At 52.0% G+C, this 13,307-nt stretch overlaps 5 protein-coding genes across 5 annotated transcripts; 2 read left to right on the top strand and 3 right to left on the bottom strand.

Annotated features, from left to right (window-relative positions):
• Nucleotides 1–276: 276 nt before the first annotated feature.
• PV08_03950 (uncharacterized protein) lies at nt 277–909 on the bottom strand (the record flags this gene model as incomplete). The annotated part of the gene is made up of 1 exon (XM_016378299.1): nt 277–909. One exon carries the CDS (start codon nt 907–909, stop codon nt 277–279), a length of 633 nt encoding a protein of 210 aa, XP_016236976.1.
• Nucleotides 910–2,722: 1,813 nt separating this feature from the next.
• Nucleotides 2,723–3,070, top strand: PV08_03949 (uncharacterized protein; the record flags this gene model as incomplete). The annotated part of the gene is made up of 1 exon (XM_016378298.1): nt 2,723–3,070. The coding sequence occupies one exon, from the start codon at nt 2,723–2,725 to the stop codon at nt 3,068–3,070; it is 348 nt and encodes a 115-aa protein (XP_016236975.1).
• A 655-nt stretch (nt 3,071–3,725) lies between these two features.
• On the bottom strand, nt 3,726–4,688 carry PV08_03948 (uncharacterized protein; the record flags this gene model as incomplete). The annotated part of the gene is made up of 2 exons (XM_016378297.1): nt 3,726–4,575; nt 4,624–4,688. The coding sequence occupies 2 exons, from the start codon at nt 4,686–4,688 to the stop codon at nt 3,726–3,728; spliced, it is 915 nt and encodes a 304-aa protein (XP_016236974.1).
• Nucleotides 4,689–6,050: 1,362 nt separating this feature from the next.
• Nucleotides 6,051–6,587, top strand: PV08_03947 (uncharacterized protein; the record flags this gene model as incomplete). Its single annotated transcript, XM_016378296.1, has 1 exon — nt 6,051–6,587. One exon carries the CDS (start codon nt 6,051–6,053, stop codon nt 6,585–6,587), a length of 537 nt encoding a protein of 178 aa, XP_016236973.1.
• A 1,203-nt stretch (nt 6,588–7,790) lies between these two features.
• PV08_03946 (uncharacterized protein) lies at nt 7,791–10,688 on the bottom strand (the record flags this gene model as incomplete). The annotated part of the gene is made up of 3 exons (XM_016378295.1): nt 7,791–9,328; nt 9,384–9,665; nt 9,716–10,688. 3 exons carry the CDS (start codon nt 10,686–10,688, stop codon nt 7,791–7,793), a joined length of 2,793 nt encoding a protein of 930 aa, XP_016236972.1.
• Nucleotides 10,689–13,307: the final 2,619 nt, after the last annotated feature.

Genomic DNA, 13,307 nt, shown 5'->3' with positions numbered 1-13,307 from the left:
CTAGTTTCAGACCCTCTCCAACAATCAATCACTCGATCCAACCTGGTTATTACTCTAAGATCGCAGCTGTGCTATTTGAAGGTGGCTAGATGCTTAAAGCGGTCACATTCGGACAGATCAGCTTCGCAAATCAACCGCGAGAGCCTTGCTGGAAATCTCTCAACCGATGAGTATTCGCTTCATCTGACAAAATAGATGTTCCAACAATCTCACCATCTCAGCGTTCATCAGGCCTTGAACATGACTCTGTCACAATGTCGAATCTCTTGGTCACGTTCAAGTGACCGCTCTTCCGATACTCTGATAGTAAGCCCATGGCTCACTCCTCATGACCCCAAGATCTTGGAAAAGTTCTGCGAGGCATTTACCACCGACTTGGAATGATCGGCTGCCCCTTAAGCCAAAGGTGTAAGTTCCAGCGCAACGAGTCGTCAGTACGCCGTATAGCCGAACATAGGTGAGGCGGAGCGCATTGAACATCCAGAATAGCGGCGTCCAGAATGCATTCATGATGAGGTCCAGCAGCGTTGCTATGCCTGCTCGGTTACAAACCAGCTCTTTCCACAACGCCATTTTCAGCTCTTCGTCAATTGGAATGTACGCATTGGCAGACGACGCCGAGTTCCGAATGTCTTGTACCGAATTGAAATCGTCACATCGAAGTCGAGTCTTGCTCCAACCGTCCAGGGTGTCAAGAAGCACTCCTTCGAGCGACAAGAATGAATCGTCGTCGTCCAGGAACTTTACATTAGTTGCAGGCCTCCCACCGCTACTGTTGAATTCAGGGTCCACGTTGTTCAGCTGCAGCTTGATCTCTTTCATCAGGAGATTCGGAGTCCAAGGCAGAAGACCTAATGTCCACCTCTGGTCCTTTCTGCTGTTTTCGCCACACTGGACGAGCATGCACATATTTCCTTCGAACGCATCCACATGCTTGCAAAGACATGTTGACTTCACGCAGGGAATTTCAATAACCGAGCACAATCTGCGCCAAAATGGCGTCGTCCAAAAGAGCCAAGATCCCATACAACTTGTCAGCTGGTTTCCGGGACGTCGCCATACGACCGCGGGTAAGTAAGTTTCCTTTGAAGTTACCTTGAGACGAGTGTATCAGTGCATCTTGGAGCGTCTGAAATTCCTCGCACTGTTCCCACTGACAGTGCAAGATGTTACGATAGGAATCGTACACTGCTGGATTGCTGGGCATCAGGACGCGGTATCTGCGGGTTACTTCGTGGAGGTGGAAAGCGTCGTGAACCTGATCATCTTTGCAAACGTCGTCGCGCTCTTTCCGCACAGTCACAGCAGTCGGCTCGCCGATTGCCACTTCTTGGATGATCCAGAAGTGCGAACGGGATTCTCGGAGCATCCATCTTGACGGCGCAGGCTATATCTCCGGCCCATATGTGTTCAAGTCTTGCGTGAGCCACATCTTGAGTACTTCGGACACAGACTTGTACTTCTTGTGACTGACGGTAGTGATAGAGTCGAGAGCCAGGTGGCTGCCATCTGCTGTATTTCGTAATGGGTTCCCTGTAAATGTGCTTCATCGTTTGACTTCAGCGGCGTTTCTCTGAACGATACGCAAGGCGTTCGCGCATCTTCTACAGCCTGATACACCATATTTATGTCTCTCAAAGCAAATACAGGCTTGTTCAAGTTCTTTTGTACAACGTGACCATAGCCATCCATTGTGATACTCCCAAGGTCGGTTTCGTCGTCCCAGTCTTAGTTAAGGGCGATAAAGGGTCGACGGCTTCATCCTAGCGCAAGGTCTCAGCGTATGGGCCAGCATGGTGTAGTGCAATGTGACTGATTCGACCAGAGGGCATCTAGGTTCGTGCTCTCGTTTCGTCTTTGGATGGGTCACCATTGATGCACGTGCGAGGATACTATCCATCGTTGTCCTGGTGAAGTTGCCCATCATCAGGCTGAAGAATCTCCAGCACTCGAACATCTCTGGGTTGCAGGGAATAGTATCTCATAACAGCACCGAGTTCTTGTTGTTCCTGGACCTTGTCGTAGTTCTGCGCAAACGGCTTTTCTGCATGTACAGGCAGGTCGACATCTTTCTTCGGTCGCCAGTTCTTTAGGATAGTCATCGATCAGGCTGAAAATGCTTCCGCACCGTGCAGGGCACTATACCTACCGCAGTGGCCCATACGATGCTGGTTTTTCTGTGAGGCGAGAATTGGAGACCTGTGGCTGGTCATGCACTCGAGAATCTGGGATCCGGGATCCGATCTCGACAAGTTTACTTACCATTTCAACACACACCTGCGTCATTTTGTAGGAGGAGTTGAATGTTCCAAAAAGAACGACACAAGTGACACAGCCAGTTTGGAGTATCGCACATGCTGGGAACAAAAGAAGGTGCATACTATTAACACATGGGGAGACGATATTTACGGTGGTGTTCTACGTGCGATCGCCGGTCCCTCCGCATTTTTGTGGTTCCGAATATTTATATTGTTTACCTTAGGTTGACTTGCTGTACTACTTGTATAATATTCACGTCGGCTGTCAACAACCTTGTCACGATACACACAATCACTTCACATGTGAAATAGTAGTATCAGTATTAGCGTCCTACGACATTCTCTCCCGCACGTTCGTTACTTTGTAGACCACACTTCCTACTTGTATCTGGGGCACACCAGCCGCGCCAGACCATACCAAAGACCAGACGGGAGACCAAACGATCGTCAATAAACAAACAAAAATGCTTCGCCGCAAACCCACGGCGCTCACAATAACCAGCGAAGACATTGCCGCGTTCGAGGAACAACTCGCCCGCAAAGTCGCCTACGCGCGCTACCTCAAGACCGGCGAAGACCCCGAGGGCTACTTTCGCAACGGAACCGCAGGTCACCAGCACCGGCAGCCCGGTCACGATCACGATCACGATGCGCAGATGCAGATGGGCGGCGGCGCCCGACGTGACGCCTCATCCAATGCAACTGGCGGTACGATTGATCCCAATGACGAACTCAAGCCGTTACCGGGAGACAAGGCGCGGATAGTGAGGAGTCGCGAGGACAGAATAATGGGTATGGGAAATCCAAGATGAAAGACACACAAACAGTATGTACACGATATGTACCTACGCACACACACAATGGTCCGCGCACACAATGGTACGCGCAAATGGACACAAACCAACGACATCGATCGACCTACTAGGCATCCGCGCACCCTCCGCTTTCAACGTCACGGAAGCAGATTGTGTCCGTTTCCTGCATATCATGCCATTTCGTCCCTATGATTGTTGACGGTCTGGTACTCAGCTTTTTGGAGTAATATCAAGGCTTGAATTGAAGCATGCCCGATGACATTGATTGATTCATGGATGGGGAAGTGAAGGGCCGGTTTGAGGGATGACCATAGCCATGTCATGCCTCAGCTTCGATGACCATATGAATGGCAGGTAACGACTTTAGAGGCTGAAACAAATGCCGGGTGTAATGTTGGAACCATCACAGGACCTTACGTGGCGCTACGGCCAATCATTTTTGGTATCCGGGCAAAGACAGAAGAATGTCCAGAGGCTAATTGAGCATTGGATGTGATCATGTCAGGGAGATCGGGGAGACTAGAACAAGCACTTGGATTTCAGCTTGTATCTTGATATGATAGCACGCCAGCCATAGAAGGCCTGGGCCCATTCTTTCTTATTCAGAACGTAATAAGAACTCTATCAGATATTGGTACAGTGCAAGCCGCTTTCACTCTTTCTTGTCGTCTTCCACTCGAGGCTGCTTCGAGTCAGTTCCATCTCCATTCGTTGATGACTGCTGCTGTCCTTGACCCTCCTCGGTGATTGTCTCCATTCTGTCGCCGCTCTGTCGTTCTTGCTCCTCTCGGGCTCTTCGTTCTCGCTCAAGTCGGTTCTGTTCCTCTTCCATACTCATGCGCAGCGCCATAGCCAGTTCGGGGTCTGCGGCAGGGTCGACTCCAAACTCGAACCCTCCACCGCTACCCCCGCCGGTCTCGACTCCTTCCATGCCACCTCCGCTGGGACCTGCATCTCCACCCACGTTGACAATAGGCGTCGTGATGAGGCTGTCGCCGAGCAGACCAGGGCCGGGAGGAATAACGGCAAGGTAGTTACCCTCGCCTGAAGAACCACCCACGGCTTCCACGAACTTCTCCAGTACTGCTTTTGTAGAAGACTCGACCGCATCGCCAAATGCCACGAAGTCGACCGAGACGTTGTTCTTTTTGCACTTCTTAGCCAGTTTGACCAGTTCCTTCTCTGTGTCGTTCTTGTCTCCAAACTTCGGGTCCAATTCGCTACAGATCAGGACAACAATCCGTTGCCGTTGACTTTTGTTCGCTCTGTGTTTGAGTGCTAGCATCGCAACGCTGATCGCGGTGCCTAGTCTGATGTGTCCCTTGATCTTGGTCTCGTGTAGACCTCCTAGAATCGCGCCAAAATTTGTGGTGGGAGTGTTCAGGACGGTGGGACCAGTTCCGGCCATGGTCATGAGTCCAACTGCGGATTCGGGGTTCGACCCTGTCTTTGCGTTGAAGATGAGTTGCGTGGCCTCGGATTGTGCTGCGAATCGGTTTGGCCTGAGGCCTTGTAAGCAACAGGAATGACATTAGCATCGTAGCACGTACGGGTAATCACCATTCCGACTGGCCTCGCTATTGTCCACCACAATCATCGTCGCCTCGAGCACCATGATGGCGGTGTTGAAGCGTTGAGTAGTTGCGAGACGATCGAGGCTTCTATTCGAAAGCGAACTTAGAGAATGAAAAGGCTTGCAAGAAAACGGAGCTGGAGGGATGAGGTGACTGGAAAGCGATGAGGCGAACGAGGGGATACGAGGTTGAGGAGATTGAGCTGGTAATAGTGGTGGTTGCTTGGTTGCTTGTTTGAGATGCCGCAAGTCAAGGCGACTCCAAATACACGTCAGTAGCCTCGCAGCCTTGGCAACACGGTCAAACTGCCCCGAGGCTGACGTCGTTATAGCGGCGTGAAGCGCGTACAGTATATTGAATAGGTACATATAACTAGAAGTTCTACGAGTACCTTGTCACTCTCTTACTCATCCTCTCACGCACCCTGGCAGCGACGGTCTCATTTCTGCTGTAAGCCTTAATACGCCCCATCTCAAGATAAAGTTGCATAATGGGGCCTTGATCTGAAGAGCGCAATAGAGTGGCCAGACTCCACCAGCGGCAGACAGACTCGCGACCTCTGGTGAATGTCGGCAACTTGGTTGAGTTGAAGCACAGCCCAACGCGCCCAGGGGTTCCTCTATTTGAAGGCGTCTATCAGAGATCCGTGGAAGCCAATCTGTGTCTCTGTTTTCGCTTTTTCGTCGAATCCAATAAATTCTTGTGGCGATTGCTTCATCAACTCGGTTTGACATATCGCTTGAACTTGGGTTAGGAATTTGAAGACGATCCAGTTGACGTCTTGGAGCCATGAAAGGGCGATGATGACGGAGCTTTGGAGCGGCAACTACTCCTCGTACGCCCTACGAGCGTATAACGAGGAGCTCAAACAGAAGGCTCTTCCATCCAGTAGCCGCGTCAACCATATTCCAAGCCTCCCTACTGACCTGCAAGGGTAGAGCGACGCTAGATTTAAGATCATTGAAAGATCAAGTGCTAGACAGGCTGAGTTAGGGGATACCCTGTCAAACACGTCTTTACAACCGGCCGAGGCTGCTCAAAAGCGGCATCATTATATTCCCAAATCGAGGCTGGGACGCATGCGGTTTGACGAAACCTTGGCAGTGACTCCTTGATGGTGATCTCCATGTACTGTATACTTGTCCCTGAGGAAATGGTTTCAGAGATCGATGTTGACCACCAGCCTCCAAACGAACGACGCCTTTCGTAGGCGTTTCGAGTAGCCGCGTCTGTTTCCAGCTGTCCAGAAAGATGATACTAACCTGTTGAAACGACCCCCTCGACCGCACAGCGGTCCCCGCCATCTCATCGCCATGTAAGTCCACTACAATAGTTCACTACCATCAGATGTCTGTGCTAATACCTCTTTTTCCTTGGGAACACTCAGGCCCGTCTTCGCTCTCATGATCATATCCAAAGCGGGCTCGCTAGTGTACCACCGCACATTCCCTACGTCTCCTCCTGGTGGCGCGGCCACCGCGAACCCAAACCAATCCGGCGGAGGAGGAGGTCAATCTACAGGCGGCACACTAGGTCTCCCTGGGACCAGCACGCTCACTACAAACGACTACCTCGTCCTAGCGGGTACATTCCACGGTGTACACGCCATCACACGCTCCATAACGCCGAAGCTACCTGTCACCTCGTCCGCGAGCTCTGCCGGGAAGAAGAACTGGACGTACCCCGATCCCACGGTCGCGCCGACAGGGATCGAAACGCTCGAGTCGTCCTTTTTCCGATTGACCGTCTTCCAAACCCTGACGGGCACAAAGTTTCTGTTGTTCACGGACCCGAGCATGCCGAACACGGACGTTCTCATGAAGGGCATATATGAGCGCTACGCGGATTTCGTGTGCAAGAACCCATTTTGGCAGATGGAGATGCCCATTCGCATAGAGGCTTGGGACCGCAGTTTGATGCAATGGTTGACCAGGAGGTGACCAGAAGGTGACCAAATACCACTAAACTCAAGCGTGCTAGTGCTTGTGGTTGAAAAAAGAAATTGCACAAACATACACTGGCCACCTTGTCCAAATATCTCTCGATGCGAGCACACAGCGCCGCGCTCGCCATGCTGCAAAGGACGAAAGCCGGACGGCCTTGGCTTTAGTCCTAGGATAGAAACTGCTTCGAGAGTCAACTGATTAGAGAAAGGTCCCCAAAGGAAAGGTGCAGAAGCCGTATGCCGGAAAGAGAGATGCAAAAAGTCTCACAGAACCGAGCAACAACGCTGTCTCAGTCATGTCACTATAACTAGGCGACCCTACCGATAAATCCAACCTCGACGTCGCACTATTACTCACTCCTGTTTGACAATTGGCGACGCGGGGGCAGATTCAAGAAACAAACTCAAACCTCACACAAAGAAAGAGACAGATAGTGCTTGTACCATTGAGCGATACTCATACTTCCAGAGTCCTTACATCGTCATACCATCTCGATATCAGTATCAATACCAATGACGGTGTTGGCATTGATACTGCCACTGCTACCGATGACAGTCTATTTGGAGGACGTCAGCGCGTTACCTGTTATAATTTTTAAAGGCCGTACCTATGATACATAGGTAGTAACTAGTCTCATGACCCAAGTATCACACACCTCATGGCTCGAACGCCAATGTCCTACTTTGTGCGTATCTATCTACATGAGGTGCTTGAGCGTTTTGTCCGTCCTACTTGAGGTCCTGTACTCTCTCTCTCGTACTTTCACTACGATGATTTTATTCGTAGTTGTCTCGAACACACACACACACACACACACACAAAGAGAGAGACAGAGAGATAGACAGACGCATATGTACATGTCCCAATTTGGACTGGGGATATCAACCCAACCAGTAATAATAATAGCACTAATAATAGTCATCGTCATCGTCATTATCGTCTCGTTTCTTCATCAACGGCGTCTCTTTTGTCCTCGCCCGCAAAGAGAGAGAAAAAAAAAGGAAACGCCCGGGAAAATCAAGAAGAGGGAGGGGCGAGAGATAGAGGTGGAGAGACGGAGAGCGGGCGGGGGGTGATGGAGTCGAGTCGAGTCTCTCTTTGCCATGCGAGGCTTTGCTAGACCAACAAGACGGATTTCCAAAGCAAACCAGTAGATCGCCATCCATACTCCTCCTATAAAGGATGATTTCGGAGCATTCACCCATGCCGTTGCTGATCAAAGTCCCCTCTCCTCTTCAAACCACCAGTATCCATGACATTTGCCACGCTCTGCTGCCATTGTCGAGACGTGACAAACATGCCCGCTCCCACACCGGACGCCGGGTAGGCGGTCGAAGAAGATGACGACGCGGCCGGAAGCTGACCCATGTGGCCGGCCACGGGGGACGACAGGTCCGGAAAAGACTGAGGCTGCGACGCAAAGTAGTGTTGTTGTTGTTGTTGTTGCTGCTGCTGCTGCTGCTGGGGGTAATTCTGCGAGTTGATTCCTCCGTATGTCGGCGAACCTGTCGAGGTGAAACTGGCCTGCATATTTTGCATGCTGCCACCTGGCGGTGACGAACTGCTGCCTCCGTACAACGACGATGGGGGAGGCGCAAGTTGGGACGGCGGGATGGCGAACGCCGTGTCGAACTGGTCGATGATGGGAGTCGGGTTCCACTGAAGTTCGGGCGCCGAGGTACCCTGCTGGTGATAGTACGCGCTCGTTGGCATGCTGGTGTAATGGGCCTGGTCAACGTCGTACTGTTGGGCGTACAGGGGTGTCTGAGGTTGAGAGTCACTAGAGTAAGCAGACACGGGAGGGGTGGCAAGATAACCAGCTGGCCCACGCATCTGCTGGATATGCGAGGGGAAATAATTGGGTTGAGGTTGTTGGATTTCGGTTTTAACAGACACTTGTGGCGTTGACTGCTGTTGCTGCTGCTGCTGCTGCTTCTCGTAAGGGCCTTGAGATGCCGGCGACGGGCGCGACTGGTCGGAAGGCGACCCAAGAGGGAAAGACTCTTTCAATTCAAAAGGTTTGTTCACGTCTGCCGAAAACGCTGATCGGAGGGAATTGATTTGCGCTTCAGTCTCTGGCATGGGCCAAGCGGCTATACATCGTTCCAAGATGCGCATGTGTCGGACGAAATAGTCTTTGGCTTCTAGATTGTATTCTGGGTCCGGCGACGACAGGGCAATCAGGTGGATCATGACACACGTCAAGATGGCGTAGATCGTAAAGTTGATGCCCCTCTGCATGTACAGCAACCCTGTGAGATCGTACTGAGCCAGGACCGCTTCCTGGAGGCGACAAAGCGCCTTTGCCGATTGATAACAAGTACTCATATGATGTCTCCACTGAGTGTCGGCTCCGAATGACTCGGAAGCTTTGAGCTGCGGCCGATGAAGCATGACAATGGCGAGATGGTAATGTGAATGCATATTTCCAACGAAATGGGATGGCAGTGTCGGTACGCCCCCGTCCTGTGGAAAGGTCACCTGAAGATCCTTGGGTAATTCATCAGGCCATTTCTTGAACGCCACATTATGCGCCACGAATTCTTGATCTAGCCCCCAGTCTTTCTTCTTCTTGAGCTTGATGGAGACATCGGTTATGAGACGAATGTTACGAGCGTTTCGAACGAAATAGGCAAATTGTCTTGAGATTGCCTTCTCAAAGTCATCCACATCAGAAGAAGGAGGATTGACGCTGGTATCGACTGATTTTGGATCCACGCCGAGATCCGTGCGACCTGATACAGTTAGCTAAGCCCTTTATATACAGAGGCACAGCTGCTTCTTAGGTACCTTGTGGACCGCCGACCATTGTCTCACAGACAAGTAGTGTCTGCCATAATCGAGTCTTGGTCAAGCATTCGATCTTGGTAGAACCGCACGACTCTCCACTGGTATGAACTTCGTAGTGCTCGTCCAGCTCCAAGTCCTTTGCCATAGTGACTGCTGTTTTGCAAGTCATCCATGATCGATAGTAATATCCACGTTTAGGGGCGCTCTCCCGCGCTTTGAGAAGCAGCAGAAGTGCTTGTATCGTACTGAGACGAGGACTGTCGAGGAAGCACGCTTCATGTTCTGCTCTTTGTCAATCAGAGTTCGAAATAATTAGCACATGCCAAGCTTACTGTTGGCCAGGGCTAGCCACTGGGCACCTTGCGCTGGGTCATCAGATAGTCGACCTGCATTCGCAAAAATTGCCTCGAGGATCAAAGGAGATATTGACGCTCGATCGTTGCGCCACTGATCGTAGAACTGCCTTCGGTTTAGGACAGGAACATACGGATGTACATCTCTGAAAAAGGTCTGGAAGGCTTGGGAAGCCTCCTCGTCCGAAGGCATCAGCGCCGGAGGTATTCGAATGTGCGAGCCAGCATCGGTACTGAATGCTGCGGCAATCTTGGCTTCGGCCTCCGGCTCATTAACTGGAGCGACCGAATCTTTGCCTTGAGTTTTCTCAGGCCTCAAGTAAGGCGCAATGCCATTTTCGCCGATTTTAAGCTGACCGAGATACTCCATGAGTTCTTCAGCTGTCATCTGATCCATCGGGGTGGATGCTGCCCTTTCCTCCCTCTGCGAGTCAGGATCGCCTTGATACTGGGGAAAAGCATGAGCGCCGGCTTGATATTGATCGTCAAGGGCACCAGGGTATTGCTGAGGGTTGGGATAGTAGCCATTCTCTGTTATGTCGTAGGGCGGCTTTGAATAGTTGGCGACGTAGGCATCATACGCGAAGTTGCCGGCTTGTGTCGCCGGAAACGGCGGCGTTGCCAGTCCATAGCTTGGTGCTTGCTGAAGCGACGGTGTTGGGTTTTGGACAAAGGGTTGCGACTCTATGCTCTGTTCCACAGCACTGTCGGGGCCTGAGTCGCCGGTCTCGCCTTCAAGACCGCCAGCTGGTGGTACACAATGCAGCTTGAGTCGGACGCAGGCGGCGCAAGGCCAGGTGTTGGTAGTCGCCGAGTCACATTTGATCTTGCGGCGGCGACAACCTTCGCAGGCTCTCATTACCTTGAGACGCTTGTGTCGGTTATGTTCATCGACAAAGACATAGTTCTTCGGGCCCGATGGAGGGCCGGAGGTTATCGAGAAGTTTTGCATGGTGCAATACCATTCGTGTCGGATGACACCACATTGGGTAAGTGCAGAGCGCGGCGACTGTAGCTCAATCCAGATCAAGGCCCGTTGTCGTGGAGGGGGCGGGAAACATCCAGTCAACGTTGTCGTATGCGGATGACCGATCTGCACGAGGTCGCGCTGTGGAGGGATGGCAAGCGCAGTGGCGCAAGATGATCGAGAGAGCGTATATATCACAATGGGATATCCTGACGAGAGAATTGATGAAACTCTCGAGTTGCCAACTAGTCAGTACGGAGTCGTACCAGCGACGTTGCTTTTCTGGTGGCGCAATCTCAAACTCCAACCTCGGCCTGTGGAGGACACATGCGCGGTTTACCAATTTACCAATAGTAGTCAGGAAAAGAATTGGCCGAGGGCGGCAGGCTGGACGATGCGTTCAAACAATGGCATTGAATTTCTCAAACACAGGAAGATGCGCGAGGTTTGAGGTGAATAGCGACCACCCCGCGCTTTGCCCAGTCGTGATAGAGGAAACAAGTGGGTGCAGGGGCGTGACTCGACAGGAGATCGTTCCGCTTATGCGAGGGCGACGTAGGAGCCAGTGAGCCGCCAAACCTCACAGGCTGGTTGAAATCTTCGCCGTGGCTGTAAGCCTGTAGCTTGTAGCCTATAATGCTGTAGCCCAAGGCCTGGGCGCCGGCTGCAAATGCCAATAATTTTGTCGTTCTATGTGGCCTAGATGCTCCTGTCCATGTCCCTGACTCCTTGAGGATCCGTCGAATTCACCTGCACGCCCATGGACTGTGCATTTTGCACACAGACAGAGGAGAAATGGGCTGTGCGCCGACAGGGGCAGATTGATGTGTCTCGCTAAATCGTCAGCTTCGCCGCGGTTGATTAAAAACTTGGGCTCGGCAAATCAGGACGAGGAGGAGAGGGAGTGAGGATCGAGCGGTTTGTGCCATGTGGTGGTGCGGCGAAGAGTCGCACTGTCCCACAGTTGTTCCTCTCACGCTCACCAGGCCTAGTGAGTCTGAGGTCTCAGCTAATGTTGCAGCTGGTCAGCTACTCCGTAACAGAGACCAGGGTGCTAAGTGCTTAGGCCAGGCACAGCGGCAGGTCGTTGGCTCGATTCCCGTCAGCGCTGCAACGTCAGAGGATGGCGTTTTAAGATCCTGCTCTCCCCTCCACCTTGACGCGAGAAGGCTGACTACGCCGCGGCAAGAGGAGTGACTTGACTGTGCGTGGTACAAATCCTTAAGAGAGGGTGTTGGGTTGGCTCATTCGGTGGCAAAGCATCGGGCACAGCCAGGCACATTCTACAACCTTTGTGAGTCTTGCTCCGTGCCTAGAAACTGTACGTTCTAGGGGCAAGTTTGGTAGCAATAGTAGTAGCGGGAGAAGATTGCGAGTACGGAGTACGAGGAACCCCCAATACTCGCACTGTTTTGTCATCGACTCGACTCCATTACTGATCTTCGCAACAGTTTCGCCCCCAATTCAAGGCACATGCAGTCAGATTCCCAGGCTAAGGGGTCCATTGATCAGTACGGTAGAATGGCGCTACGGGATCGACGACGGTTGATTCGCGCTGCGTTGAGTTTCCAAGGACCGTCGCCTCAAGCTTTGTCACACGCTGGCATCTCGTACTCTGCGGAGTACTCTGAACAGGTGTCCGGCATTGATCGTATACGAATCGACCTCTGGGACACGCCCAGGCCCTTGCGAAAGGAATTTTCCTGAAGCCTGGCGCTCAGCCTAGTGAGCCTGCGGGAGGCCCCAAAGGGTGTGGGCTAGGCTCATCAGGCATGTCCGAGCACTGAAGTGACCCGCTGTCGCAGCCACCCACCGAAGCTTCCACCGCTGCTTCTACCGTTCCACGCCGTTTTCTCGGGTCTCGATCTTCCCCGCTAGGGATGCCAACACTTGGAAGTTGTAGGCCATGGCTGCTACCGTACTGTACTTGTATGGCTAACCCTGCAGGAGTTTGCGGGTCCCCTTCCCCGGGGGTGATAGGCACAAGCCTCAAGCCAATTATTTGTACTGTAGGCATAAGGTAACGCCTATTTCGTGACCTTACTAAGTACCTCAGCCCTCTCTGCAGCCGGGACGTCATACTGTACTCGTCGAGGCTGAGAGGGAAGATGACATGACTAGCTGGCACTCATGTTCTATTTTGCTTGACTGGTAATGAGTATAGTCATAGAGGTTGCCCGGACGCACGCCAAGCGCTGGATGTTAAGGGTGCAACATTGTGGTCTGTCTGAGCTTGGAATTGGTGCACTGTCGACGCGATGCAAGGTGAGTTGCGCAACGGGGATCGAGTAAGAGGACGATGGATAACCGCCCATCCATTGTGCCTTGTTGACTGGGACACAGTATCAGATTAGGACAAGCGGAGAGAGCCGCTGAGTGTTTTCTAGCACGTGACAGGGAGAATGACAAAGCGAGTATTGATTTGCACGTGATTAGCCCTCTGATAAGGACAACGAGTGGAACTAGTCTCAATATGTCCAAGCCCGGGAATGCCGATACTGGGCCAATTCTCGTCGACCCAAGTCTGTTTCTTCCATCAACACGACGAAACAACCCTCACCGCACTGTTGTCATCAGTCTACCTCAGACTGTCGTGCTGAACAA

Source organism: Exophiala spinifera (assembly GCF_000836115.1).
Source record: "Exophiala spinifera strain CBS 89968 unplaced genomic scaffold supercont1.3, whole genome shotgun sequence".
NCBI classification, from domain to species: domain Eukaryota; kingdom Fungi; phylum Ascomycota; class Eurotiomycetes; order Chaetothyriales; family Herpotrichiellaceae; genus Exophiala; species Exophiala spinifera.
This window is presented reverse-complemented; position numbering and strand designations above follow the sequence as displayed.